The sequence below is a fragment of the Amphiura filiformis genome, chromosome 2 (assembly GCF_039555335.1).
Source record: "Amphiura filiformis chromosome 2, Afil_fr2py, whole genome shotgun sequence".
Lineage (NCBI taxonomy): Eukaryota > Metazoa > Echinodermata > Ophiuroidea > Amphilepidida > Amphiuridae > Amphiura > Amphiura filiformis.
In genome coordinates, this window is record NC_092629.1 from 59,558,499 (window position 1) to 59,573,452 (window position 14,954).

The 14,954-nt window shown below is 40.9% G+C and overlaps 2 protein-coding genes across 2 annotated transcripts; both read left to right on the forward strand.

Annotated features, from left to right (window-relative positions):
- The first annotated feature begins 3,831 nt into the window (after positions 1-3,831).
- On the forward strand, positions 3,832-5,640 carry LOC140171716 (uncharacterized). Its single transcript, XM_072195022.1, has 3 exons — positions 3,832-4,027; positions 4,396-4,530; positions 5,114-5,640. Exons 1-3 carry the CDS (start codon positions 3,832-3,834, stop codon positions 5,638-5,640), a joined length of 858 nt encoding a protein of 285 aa, XP_072051123.1.
- Positions 5,641-6,997: 1,357 nt separating this feature from the next.
- On the forward strand, positions 6,998-9,756 carry LOC140171722 (uncharacterized). The gene is made up of 3 exons (XM_072195036.1): positions 6,998-7,259; positions 8,352-8,486; positions 8,994-9,756. Exons 1-3 carry the CDS (start codon positions 6,998-7,000, stop codon positions 9,518-9,520), a joined length of 924 nt encoding a protein of 307 aa, XP_072051137.1. The 3' UTR covers positions 9,521-9,756.
- Positions 9,757-14,954: the final 5,198 nt, after the last annotated feature.

The window sequence follows — 14,954 nt, forward strand, 5'->3', positions numbered from 1 at the left end:
CTTTCTCAATGCTTCAGGGACCGTTCACAAACACTTGCTAGGGGGACTGATGCAAAAAGGGCCCTGAATTTTTGACCCTTAAGGGGGGGGCTGAAAAAATGACCACAAATTTTCCTGGGAAAATTGAGTTTATATGCTTTTCTATGAGGTTGACCCATAATTTTAAAAAAAAAAAAAAATGTGCGATGAATTTGTTTTGCATCAGGCCCCCTCTAACAAGTGTTTGTGAACGGTCCCTTACCAGTACCTTCTGTATTAACTAGTATTCTCGTTGTAGACTGGTTCACACTTTCATATCCTTAACCAATAACTCATGATGTCTACATCAAATCGAATGGCTTCCTCCAGGAATATAATGCTCACGTCATGCATCACAAACAACCCAGCAAGTACACTTATTTAATAGGTTATATTTTGGACTTTTGGTTTTGGTAAAACGTTTTAATATCATTAAATGTCGGATTATGTAAAGGTCATGAAAAAAAAATTGTCAACACTTAAATAATATTACGTTAGAATATTTGCAGTAAGTTATCAAAAAATGTTTTAATGTTATGAAAACGTTTTAAGTCCTTTGTAAATTATACCCTTTATATAACCTGACATAAACGTTTTCTGGCAACCTTTTCTTATGTGTTTCCTGGGAACGTCATTCCAAGGATATGACTATCGCAAGACCTAAGGGTCATGGCGCGTTGCGGCAACGCGTTGTAAAATAAATACACAACGCATTGTGGTATCACCCACTCAGAAGCTCTCAGAACACTTCATTTCTACAAATTCAAACTCACAAACTTTCCACAATGCATTGTAAGCATTCCACAACGCATTTGTAAGCATTCCATAACGCGTTGTGAGCTGTCCACAATGCGTTGTGGAATATTCGCAAGCTCAAAACGCGCTGTGGAAAAGTTGCGACTTTGAATTAGCAGAAATGCAGTGTTCTGATTGGATGATACTACAACTCGTTGCCGTAAGAGGTAATAAACCCTACGGCTTGCGATAAGCGTCTGTAAACATGAAGTAATTTCTTGTCATTGGCAAAAAACACACCCCTCAAAAAAACACGACACAAGAACAATAAGCAACATATATATCCCCAAACAAAACAAAAACACCAAAAACCAACAAAACCGGACAGTGCCTGGGCTTACCTTTTTAAATGAAAATCATGGATAAATTAGTTAGGAAATAATAAAACTATTAAACTTGACTCACTGCTAGGTGCATATTAACCCCAACACCCCAATGGGTTTTTTATGCTATCGGAAGGGGAAGAAAATATGAAAAAGAAGAGGAGATGAACAAAGTAGTCACTTGGTACCCCCGTGATTCGAACCTTAGACCACTCGTTTGTCAACCATATGATCACCGACCGTTAGCCACGGGGGTTTTGCAGGCCTGACCAGCATTTCCGTGCGTATATGACTTAGGGACTGTGTGATGCATGGCATCACGTGGGGAGGGGTGCATGTGTAGTGGTTTCCTTGTTATTTTTTTTCAGATTTGGCAGTATTAGGGTTAAGGTTCTGCCACTGACGTATTATGCTGGTCTTTCTACATAACTGGATCCATGTAGGGGCGACAGATACAGTTTGGCAAATTTCGTTGGTTCGCGAGCTAGAAAGTGAGGTAAGTTATAGATCGGTTGTGATAAATCATACCCGCCCCTTGATTAAACTTGGCATTTGAATCCGGTGTAAGTGTATCAAACTTTTCCGGTTTAGTGCAAGCGTCACCAAGCAAAGTCAACGAAGGCCAGAAACGGGTCAACTGCTATAGCTTGCTAAGTATGTTCCAGCTGTAATCGTGTGCCGCAAGCATGGCAAGCGTGACGATAACGATCTCCCTTGTACGCGTAAGTGTTCGCTCTACGCAATTAAATTTACTCGCCACTAGCACTACCGAACATGAGGCGGAAATCATTTTTCCAACTCTCCTGACCTTCGATACCTAAACCAGCAAGTAGTAGGTTGAAGCGCCATACTTGACCGTTTGTCGTATTCATGTCTGTGAGAAAAATCATCGATCTACTACTTAATGTAATAATAGTGAATTTTCAGGGGGTACGGGGGACAAGGCAACTTTCAAGGTCGGAAATTGTCCAAAATTGACCAAAAGTACAAACAAAATATCCCAAATTGTCCAAAATTGACTAAAAGTACAAAAAACTTAAATATCAGGGTGGCCAGCATGTCCATAAACTGGTATGAGGAGGCAAGACTTCTTTCTCACAAAAGGATAAAAGGTTGTCAGAAAACATTTTAAGTGTCGGGTTATATAAAGGGTATCAAACGTTTTCATAACATTATAACATAATGTTATAGGTATTGACAAAATATTTGGCAAAAAATAGTTCACAATCCCCCGGCCCACGCCGTAACCGATTTCCAGGTTGAGGCCACATCTTACAGGAACTATAGTAAGCGGTGATTGCTTTTGTTGATGGGGCTATCCGCGTGCTTAATATGGTAAGCAGGATGGAGGCTAAGGAGGGGATGTGCCCCATCAAAATGGAGACATTTTGGGTTTCACAAAATGCAATAATTTGGTGCATTAAGTTTAAGACGTACTTTGAATGAGATGGACACTCTTCCATTTAGGCCTACCGTATCTTGAATTCGAGTCTCTATACCTTTTTGGGTTTTCCAAAGTTTGACTACATGTACGGTCCTTTTCTTCTTCTTTTCTCTTTTTCCATTTTTCAGAGTTTAAAAATTGTAGGGTTAAATCGAATTCCTTGGACCACGTACCTGCTTTCAATGACCAAACAAATTGATAAAATCGTGACGGTAAACAAAACTTTGATCAAGGCCGTATATCCAAACTGAACGGAACATGTGTTATTCGCGGGATAAGGTAAATTTTAATAGCAGACGACCTTTTATTGGCAAACAGTTTGACACAATTCGATTGTTTTGGAAAATAATGGCTACTTCATCTTCACCTGTGGATGAAAGGAATGATTATGATGTTACACGGGTCATGTTGTGGGCCAGGCGTTATCCTGCCAAGGTTTTGAACGACTTGGATTTCGCTGACGATATTGCCTTACTTGAATCTTCCATCCCGCGGGCACAGGCACAGCTGACCAGAACAGCGGGGGCAGCAGAAAGCCTGGGTCTCGTCATCAGTGTTCCCAAAACTGAGTACATGACCATCAACTGCAATCCTCAGCCACCACTCCAAGTATACGGAGAACCCATCAAGTATGTCACTGATTTCAAATATCTTGGTTCCATGATGGGCTCTAGCACCAGTGACCTCTCCCGACGGAAGGCGCTTGCTTGGTATGCATTTTGGAAACTGGAGCACCTGTGGAGAAGTCCAACAATCACTGTTGCAACAAAAGTCAAGCTGTTTCACACCACTTGTGTTACAGTATTGCTCTATGGCTGCGAGTCCTGGGTGATATCTACTGACATGGAAAATAAGATCAACGCTTTTGGTACATCATGTTACAGGATAATGCTGAACATCAAGCGCACTGACCATGTTAGAAATGAAAGGGTCTATACCATCACCAACACTGTGCCTCTTATCAACTCTGTCAGATCACGACAACTACGATTCCTGGGACATATCCTGAGGATGCAGGAAGATGAACCATGCAGAAGATATGCTCTCTACACCCCATTACATGGTAAAAGAAGACCTGGAAGGCAAAGAACATCCTACTTGTCTTATGTGCAAAAACTGTTGGGGGATTTTGACAACTTTCTACTGCCAGATGCCATTGCCACTTTGGCTTCAGATCGTAGTACATGGAGAAACTTTGTAGTCGCCTGCTTCGCAGCCGAATGAAATGAATGAAATGAATGAATGTGGGTCATGCCACGCAGTACATCCACGTCTTTCCTGAAATGTATGTCGTATGTTCCTGATACACTGGCTTTTTTTGAGCCATACCTCATGTGTTATCACTATTCCAAATATGGAATACATCGGAAAAATATCTATGAATTTTGGAATAAATTTCAGGGAGCTGGCAACAAAGACAATGATGAGCACTTGCGTGATATTGAAGGTAATAAACAATAACATATACTACCTAGCCACCAAAAGTGCATGATATCAATTGAGAAAAACTACCGGGATCCATTAAATTGCTGTGTTAATTCACTTTTATCTGCATAGGTATAAACTTGATTAAACTCGATAACATTATTAAAATTTTAATCAGACAACTGAACTACATTATTTCTAAAGATGTTTTTGAGGGGGTGTAACTATTCTAATATCAATTAATTAATTATATTATTTAGTGTGCAATATTTATGAGCCCAGGGGTTGGGTAAATGGGGGGGGGGGGGTGCAAAGTATGTGTCAATGAAGGCAATTCATTTGTCAGTATTTTGTGTGTTTTCTTGATATCTGATATTTGTTTTGTTTCAGGTGGTTACTTTGCATCGGAGACTAGGTACTCCTGGGTGAAAGAGCAACTTGAGGCTACTCCACCAGGAAAGAAGATGGTGATCTGTAAAGACTTAGCATGGGCAGTAGATGGACACTATGAAGACCTGCCCTCGGGTAAGAGGAAATATACCAATTTCATGTACACCTGAACGATTATTATCGTCGATGCGCTGGAAAATCAGATGCGACAACACCGGGGACAATACTCGTTTGTGGCTTGTGGCGGTGTCACCCGTAACGTGTGGCGTGTGTTTGTGGGCCGGGTTTTGATTGAATAGAAATCTGCATCAAAGTTAGGTTTTGTCCATCACCCGCCGTCACTCCCTGTCAAAAACAAACATAATGACATTTCCTATTTGAGAAAAATACAAAATGTTCCAATAATTGTGCCCAAGATTTCAATTTTCCCCTCCCACATTGCCTCCAGAAATGAATTCCCGGTGCCGCCACTGAAACTTTCTATGCTCAACATGTGCTTTACTATCTAAACTGTCCGAAACTTGACGTTAGTCTCCTCCATAAAATCCCTGCCTTGGTGTACATTAACTAGAGAATACTGGTATATAATAGTGAAACTAAGTGGTTTTGAAAATGGGACCTATTTTTATTACATCTGACTGGGTTTTGATTACAATGTGTAAAAATAATTGTATTTCGTTTGGTGTTTACCCGGGGTGTTTAACCTTCCTCCATGCAGGCTTCCAGCACACGTTTCTCATTCGCAATCCATACATTACCTTCGACTCCTGGTCAAATGTGGTCAACCGTGGCGTAGACGATGACAAAAAGCTTCTACTCGGTGATATGCCTGAATTTATTATGCCAGAGGGCAGTTTCTTCAAAGAGCAATATGATCTGTATAAGTATGCAAAAGAAACTCTTGGGCAAAGTCCGAAAGTCGTTGATACGGATGAGTTATTAGCCAATCCTGCAGGTGTTATGAAAGCTTATTTTAAGGCAATTGGTGTCCCATACAGTGATGATTATCTGCATTGGAAACCGGGGAACGAATGTATTGAGAAGTTGTGGATGGTAGCTAAGGAGCAGCTATACGCCCAGCAATATGGCAATGAATGGCACCGGGTGAGCTTTGCAAGTACAGGTTTTGGCAATCCAAGAAAGCCACGTGATCGCCAAGAATTACCAGGAGATGTGCTTCACTATGCTGGCTTATGTATGAAATACTATGAGGAAATGTACGCTAATAGACTTAACCCTTTGTAAGAATAAACACCGATTGGACATTTTAAATCTTTAGCACTTTTAAGTGAAGTCCCTGTTATAGCTGGACATAGGAAGGGTCACATAGAAACAAGATATCAACAGTCAACACAGCCTTTGTATCGTGGCACAGAACAAGAATGCGAAATTTCTTATTTATCGACCCAGGGTTAAGAGCAAAATTGTGCAATTGATTTGTTGGAAGTACATTTTTTTCTTTACTCTTTTCCTCAATCCTGTTTCTTTCTTTTCTCTTCATATAGGCCATAATCCTTATAAGCTTGGCTTTTCTCGAGCCTGGTCCCACTAGGACACAAGAGCGTGTCCACCTGTACCGACCGGTTAAACAAACACAATCATTGTTTTGGACTCCCCCAAAATCATGTAAGAGTTTGTTTACAAAAACATTACCGAAAACCCCCATGTTTGCAATAACAACCTCAGTCAGATTTTTTTTGTTCTGGGAAACCACCCAGGGAAAGTCCTCAGATATGTTATCAGTGTTTTCCAATGTAAAATGGTATTTTCATAGTAAAAAAAACCAAGTTTAGCAGAAAAGTTTCACTTTGAACAGATATCATTTTCACATTTAGACATTGGTTTATTTTGGGTTCTATTTTTGTTTTTGAAGACAGTTCTCTGAATCCAAAACCCCTCGGGTCAAGCACTAAATGTATTATATATAAACATCTCAAAAAGAAACTAATCCCCAATAAATAATGACCATTATTCAAAAACGGGTAATTGTATTACAAATCCGAAATATGCGTTGGAAGCTGATTTCTACATATTTTGACACCTCATTTGCAGCAATCGACTAAACATTGACGTCACAGTTGCAGTAAATTGTATTGATTTTGCATTCAGTGTAATGGAAGGAAATCTGTGTAATGATATCCGACTATTTTTCTATTGTAAAAATTTGTATGTAAGTGCAACTTTCAAATCTAGACCTCACTACATTAAATTGACCGGTGTTTTATTGTTTTCTGGGCTATAGTATCAAATGAGGTGTCAAATGCGCAGAAATAAATTCTGCTTCCAACGCATTTGACAGATTTGTAATACAGTAGCCCCTTTTTGAATAATGGCCATTATTTAAGGGGGCTTATTACTTTTTTGAGATGTTTACTTAGTTTTTTATGTGGATCAAATTAACGATAGTCTTTCAGAAAGGTTTGATAAGAACTTGATGGTAAACAAGCCTTTGATCGAGGTCGCTGACCAAACTGATTGGATCACGGTCATTTCACGATAACAGACGTCATAACATGTCCAAAGCTTTCAACATGATATCAACTTTTTTGTTAAATTGTTCAACAATATTTGCAAACGGCTTGAAATTCAACCTGTTTGGGAAATGGCTACTTCATCTCCACCTGTAAATGAAAGTAATGATGTAATTAAGCGAGTAATGTTGTGGGTCATACCACGGAGTACATCCACGACTTTCCTGAAATGTATGTCTTATGTTCCTGATACACGAGCCTTTTTCGAGCCCTACCTGACGGTGTATCACTATTCCAAGTATGGAATACATCGGAAAAATATATATGAATTTTTCAATAAATTTCAGGCAGCTGGCAACAAAGATGATGATGAGCACTTGCGTGATATTGAAGGTAAATTGATCATTTAAATGAATTAAAGAAACGTAAAACAATAGTATTTCAAAATGGTCTATGAGTGTAATTATATTGGTGAACTAATTAATATATATAGGAGGGCGGGCTAGTGTAGTGGTCTTCTCACTCGCTTCTCACCACTGTCGCCCGGGTTCAATTCCCCGCGGTGCCACATGTGAGTTTGGTTGCCGATCCATGCTCGTCCTCGCAGGTTTTTCTCCGGGTGCTCCGGTTTTCCTCCTGCTTCTAAAATCGGACCTCTTCCCATATCCCTGTCCCGTCATATCTGGAAGCATCCCTTGAATTTAGTAGCCTCTGAGCACTATTGGGTTTAGCTTGGCTTCGGCCGAATGTTATAAATAAAAAATAAATATAATCACTCGGGGGTAGGAGCTACATTTTTTCAAGTTACATTTTACAGGTGTTACACCCTCTAATACCCACACAGCTTAGAGCTGTCGCCCTGTTGACAGTCAAAAAGGAATACTTTCATTAATTTTCAATAATTGTTCGCCCTTTTTTCTTCATAATTATTCTTGCCGCCCCTTAAGTACCGCCCTTTTTTCGTTTGTTACTCTTTTTGCCGCCCCTTCTTTTTTGCCGCCCCTACTTTTACCCCGGGGGCTGGCGCCCCAAAGCCCCCCCAAATACTCGCATGTTTAAGTTGGCTTCTTAACGTGTATCTGCGTCTACTTTTTTCAATCCTTCTTTTTCCAGGGACAACTGCACGTATTTAATATTTACACAAAACGTGCTATGTTATTTTAGCCCCAATCAATGTGAATTTGAATGTAACGAGGATGAAGTGCGAGCGGAGCGCGAAAAAATTTACAATTTTATACTAATGTTGCCAAAAATCAAGGTATAATACCGAATATTGCCTGTATTTTTACAGTAAGCAATGGAATATATGCCGAAACGTGGGGGGGATTTCATATTATGTTTCCCCATCCCAAAATGCGGAGAGACATGCCCCCTTGTCCTACGGGATTGACGCCCATGCAACATTGGAGTCCGATTGATGAAGGCACAACTCATTTGTCGGTGTTTATGTTTTTCCTGATATCTGATGTAATTATTTTGTTTCAGGTGGTTACTTTGCATCGGAGACTAGCTACTCCTGGGTCAAAGAGCAACTTGAGGGCACTCCACCAGGAAAGAAGATGGTGATCTGTAAAGACTTAGCATGGGCAGTAGATGGACACTATGAAGATCTACCCTCAGGTATAAAGAAGAAAACATATAATCATTCATAAAAAACCTAGGCACTATAAAATACAACCACATGGGCCAATACGTGGTTCACAGCAGCTTTGACAAAAAGAGTGACGGGGTATAGTAAAGCATCAGACGCTACAAGCAAGAAGACATACATTTCATACGAATATGGTAAAATTAAACGATATATTGTCAATGGGCAGGAAAAACCAGATGTCCTATGCTACATCTGATTTTTGAAATCGAAACCATTTAGTATGTGAAATTTAGGCCATCATGTGCTCAAAATTGGATTTATCAAAATATCAAAACTGTCTGGAACTAGAAAATTTTTAAGATGCTAATGATTTAGCATAGCAAAGTCTCCTCTATAAAATCCTTGCCTTAGTGTGAATCAATTTGAATTCAGGGTGTATGAAACCAGGAATTACATTTAAATCGTTTTGGTTTCAAAGTGCACAATTCATCACAATTAAGTGTATTTCATTTGGTGGTTTGTTTTCTTCCATGCAGGCTTCCAGCACACGTTTCTAATTCGCAATCCATACATTACCTTCGACTCCTGGTCAAATGTGATCAACCGTGGCGCAGACGATGACAAGAAGCTTCTACTTGGCGACATTCCTGTATTCTATATGCCCGAAGGCAGTTTCTATAAGGAACAGTATGATCTGTATAAGTATGCAAAAGACACTCTGGGTCAAAATCCACCAATAGTTGATACAGATGAGTTATTAGCCAATCCAGCAGGTGTTATGAAAGCCTACTGTAAGGTAATTGGTGTCCCATACAGTGATGATTATTTGCATTGGGAACCAGGGAACGAATGTATGGAGAAGTTGTGGATTGTAGCTAAAGAACAGATATACTCACAACAGTATGGCAATGTGTGGCATGGGGTGACTTTTTCGAGTACAGGTTTTGGCAATCCAAAGAAATCTCGTGATCGCCAAGAGTTACCAAGAGATGTGCTTCACTATGCTGACTTAAATATGAAATATTATGAGGAAATGTATGCTAATAGACTAAAACCTCTGTAATAAACGCTGATTGGCATTTTAAACCTTCCAGGTTTAATAAATATGGACAAGCACCGATCGAGTAAATATCGCCCGAATTTGGATGATAGACGATGAAATCGAAAAATCAGCTAGGGTGACTCCACACGAGCAGTATGCTTCGACTATATTTATAAATACGGTTTTATAAATACGCACGTGACTACCTCCGCGCTGCCATAACAGCTTATAGACAGTAATTCTCGAAGTGACCTACATAGTGGGTAGTCTTCATATACATATGATTGTAAAGGCGGAATTACTGTGCAGCAAAATTTTCTATTTTGTTCAACTTTGTGATTATATTGTAAACGTTTCCGTCGTTGATTTTTTTTCCGTCGTCAAATACATTCAAAATGTTGTATTTGATAACATATTCGGAATCCCCCATGTGTAATAATAATTTGATATTCATACTTAAATTTGATGATATTTATCTGCAGAGTTCCTATCCTTTCCTGTATAGTGGTCAATGCATGAGGATGTGGTCACGCTTGAAAGTTTTGGTATGTCGTGACCATGGGTCACGTGCGTATTTATAAATATAGTCGAAGCATACTGACAAGAGGCGTGGTCCGCATTAAAACGCATTCCTGGGATGCGTTTCAACTAAAGTGATCACCTCTTGTGAACGCAGACGACATCGCGTCATGATGATGCAGATGCCAAAAAGTTTCTAAGCGTACTCTCATCAAATGGTTTAACACAACAGAACAGTTTGATATTTAATTGTAATTTATCTATCTACAACAACATTTCTTTTCATTACAGACTTTTTTATAGTCTATATTTTCTTAATTTCAGCTTAATTTAGTAGTTGTCATGGTTGTGTGTTAATTCCTATTACTATTAGATACGTTGTAATAAAACATGATTTTAAATATTTGTATATTAATTTTCTCGGAGGGCTTGCAGCAAAATTGATATTTTATTTTCCTTGGTATGGGTTTGTGGCTAGTAGTCAGGAAATGATGATGGTGATGATGATGATGATGATGATGATGACGACGACGACGACGACGACGACGACGACAACGATGATGATGATAATGATGACGATGACGATTACGATGATGATGATGATGATGATGATGATGATGATGATTAATACACAAACGACAAAGAGGATAAAACATGATTTTAAATATTTGTATATTAATTTTCTCTGAGGGCTTGCAGCAAAATTGATATTTTATTTTCCTTGGTATGGGTTACGGGCTGGTATTTTACCAGAGTGCGGGCTGGTATTTTACCAGAGTGAGGGAATGAGCGCCCTCTGCCTCCCTAGCTCAGTTGCTGAACATGCCAGCTTTAGGGCGGAGGAAACCATCAGGTTCAACGGCCAGTATGTTCAAATGTCTTGGCCATTTGTTTTTGCTACTGTAACGATGTAGACAGTACAGCCAGCGACACAATCATGATGAGATATTGCTCCGTTCTTTCTCCTCCTAGTTACTCATATCTTGGTGTTCATGGCATTTGTTAGGTTAGGTTTAATACCAGGTCTTTCAAGAGCACTTGTGAGTTATGTTCCGGCCGGACTTTGTCCTTAAACTGCTGGAGAACAGTGCGGTAAGATCAGGTGCTGTTTTTCTGGTAGGGCTAGTTTATTTCCAAGGTCTCATGCCATGAGCATCAAGCTCCATCTTCATTTTTCTCAGTATTCTAAGGGGTCAAGGACGGTAGTGATCCTCTTCATATTGGAGTAGCCTATCCCAATGGCTTCAAATTTTCATCATGGGCCAAAGAGCGGAAGAGGAAGACTTACTTCTCAACGGTCATTAGGCTGGTGTTGAACATGTCATCATTGGTCAACCTTCCAACACTGGCCAACATGTTCCAGATCAGGGGCGAACTACTACATATTGGTAGATCTCGGCTGCTGTGTGTCCAGAAAAGAAGCTGAAACAGGGCTGATCACCCGTAAAGCTGTTGGGACTGGACTAAATAATTCCCAGCAAAACCCACGATTACGAAAACTACAAGCAAATCTTCAAAAATACCGAGGGTAGATGAGCGGCAGTCTACTGTTGACTCCATGACGGACCAGCGGGAACTCGGCACACCATCACGAACTGTTGGCCCTGATTATTGTCGCCTGTCTACCTTCAAACCTCTTGTAATATCTACTTATAATGTCCGTACTGTTAATCAACAAGGGAAAATCCATCAGCTATCCATGGGCTGTGCTGATGCAGGTATTGACATTGCCGGAATTCAAGAACATCGTCTCATTACACCAAGCCCAACTGATGAATTTTGGTCAGACGATAGGAACTGGGTTTTATTATTCAGTTCTGCTACAAAGCAAAGACATGGAGGAGTGGGTCTGGTCATGTCCAAGCACATTCACCGATGTCTTAAGAGTGTTGAAGCTGTTTCCGAGAGGATACTATTTGTAACATTCCATGGTAACCCACAGCTTAGCATCACTGTTGTATATGCACCCACTGAGTGCTCAACATCTTCTGACAAGGAGGAATTCTATTCATCACTATCTGACCACCTGGATGGTATGAAAAGGCACAACATCCATCTCATCCTCGGCGATTTTAATGCCAGAATAGGAGCAGATAGTCATCTTTCGCATCCTTGGGTCATTGGTCCATACTGCTACCATGATTCAACAAATGACAATGGTGAGCGCCTGGTCAACACTTGCCAGGAGTACAATCTCAGACCAGCCCAGATGAGATTCCCCCAACCCAGCAACCGTCTCTGGACTTGGACCCATCCAGCTGGATCAACCCATGCACAGTTAGATCACATTCTAATAAACAGCAAATGGGTAAATTCTCTCCGCAACTGTCGAGCATACAACTCAGTAGAAGTGGACTCCGATCACCGTATTGTGAGCGTCCGTCTAGCTGCCAGTCTGCGAACAAGCAAAGGAAAACCTTGCAAGAGACCAAAATTCAGCTGGAAGAAGTTGCAAGATCCTGATACAAAGGAGAAATTTCAGCTGGAGCTATCAAACAGATTCCAGGTCTTGAGCATGGATGATGCCACACCCATCTCTGATAGGTATGAGACCTTTGAAACAGCGGTTCGTGAAGTTGCTGAGAAAGTTATTGGAAAGCAAGAGCCATGCGGACTGCCAAGTTGGGTATCAGATTCAACCATCAGACTTAAACTTGAAAGGGATGAAGCCAAAAAGCGGTACTCCATTTCAAAGTCTCGTCAAGCTAAAGAAAGATGGAGGAACTTGAACACCAGCCTTAACAACTCTTATAAAGCTGACGAGCTTGCTACCCTCAATAAGCAGATGGAAGACCTGAAGCTGGCCGACGAGATGGGGAATTACACCACCACCTGGAAAATCATACACTCGCTTTCTGGGAAGAACTCAAGGAAAGGGGTGAAAGTCAAAAAGAGGGATGGCACAGCCCCAACCAGTGACCATGAACTGCTTGAGGAATGGAAGGAATATTTTAGCTCACTCCTTAACAACGACAGTGGCACAGCAGCGTCAGAACTTCCTGCACCAGCTGTTGAAGATCTTCCTATCGTCAATGAGCCCCCAACTCGTGAAGAAGTAGTCAAAGCAATAGCAGCCATGAGGACCAACAAGGCAGCAGCATTGGACTGTGCTATAACTGCTGAAGCACTTCAGGGAGGAGGGATAGCATGATTGATATGATTCTCAAATTCTGCATGGAAGTATTCTCAACGCTGACACCGCCACGTCAATGGGTCACAAATGTCATCATTCCTCTACCAAAGAAAGGCGACTCTCTCTCATGACAAACTACCGTGGTATTTCGCTTATGTCCATTGCCGCAAAAGTGTACAACAAGATCCTTTTGAACAGGATCCGACCTCACATTGATCCTCTTCTGAGAAGCAACCAGGCTGGCTTTAGATCAGGTCGCAGCTGTGCTCAGCAAATACACATTTTGAGGAGGATCATGGAAGGCTTCAAGGAGTACCAACTTCCCTTGACAGTCACTTTTGTGGACTTCAAAAAGCCTTTGACTCCATCAACAGGTCCGTCATGTTTTCAGTGCTGCGGCATTATGGAATACCAAAGGTTGTGGTAAATGCCCCAAATGCCATCCAGGTGCTCTACAAGGACTCCAATAGTGCCGTTATGGTTGATGGAAGTATCTCAGAGCCTTTCCAAGTAACAACTGGAGTGCTTCAGGGTGATGTGTTAGCGCCATTCCTGTTCATTATCCGGGTAGATTACCTTCTGAAGAAATCAACTTCTGGAATTGACGCTGGAATTGTTACCTACCCACGTCGGTCAAGCAGGTATCCTGCTAGGATGCTGAATGACCTGGATTTTGCTAATGATATTGCCCTGTTGGAGTCTTCCACAGCCCGGGCCCAGTCGCAGCTTACTAGGACTGCAACTGCAGCAGCAGATCTAGGCCTTGTCATCAGCGCACCTAAGACAGAATATATGACTACAAACTGTAACGCCCAACCAGCACTTGAAGTCTATGGTAGTACCATCAACCATGTCACAGACTTTAAGTACTTGGGTTCCAAGATGGGCTCTAGTGCTGGAGACCTAAAAAGAAGAAAAGCACTAGCCTGGGCAGCTTTCTGGAAACTGGAACGCCTTTGGAGAAGCCCATCCCTGCCAATCGAAACAAAAATCAAGCTGTTTCAGACAACTGTCTTTCTGTACGGGTGTGAGTCATGGGTAATCACCAAGGACATGGAAAACAAAATCAATGCCTTTGCAACATCTTGCTACAGAGTCATGTTAAACATCAAACGTGTGGATCGGATTCCAAATGAAACCATCTACAATCTGACCAACACCACTCCACTGGTTGCCAGAGTCAAGATTCATCAGCTCAAATTTCTCGGCCATATACTGCGTCTTGAAGACGACGAGCCTGTGAAAGAATATGCCCTTTACATTCCACCACATGGGAAGAGGAAACCGGGACGGCCGCGCACACTGTACTTACAGTATGTCCAGCACCTCCTGGGAGATACTGAAGGGATGTTGCAGCCAAACAAAATTGTTTCCCTTGCCCAAGATCGCAATAGTTGGAGAAAGCTTGTAGTCGCCTGCTCCGCAGCCGACTGATGATGATGATGATGGTATGGGTTTGTGGCTAGTAGTCAGGTAATGATGATGGTGATGATGATGATATGATGATGATGACGACGACGACGACGATGATGATGATAATGATGACGATGACGATTACGATGATGATGATGATGATGATGATGATGATGATGATGATGATGATGATGATGATGATGATGATGATGATGATTAATACACAAACGACAAAGAGGAAAAAACATGCCTAGCATGTAATTCTATTTTTAACATGGAAAAATTTGACCTCTTATCTTTTCGCAAACTGAGATTATGCATATCTTATCTCTTCTAAAATGAAAATTTTGTTAAACAACATTTCTTTTCATTATAGACTTTTTTATAGTC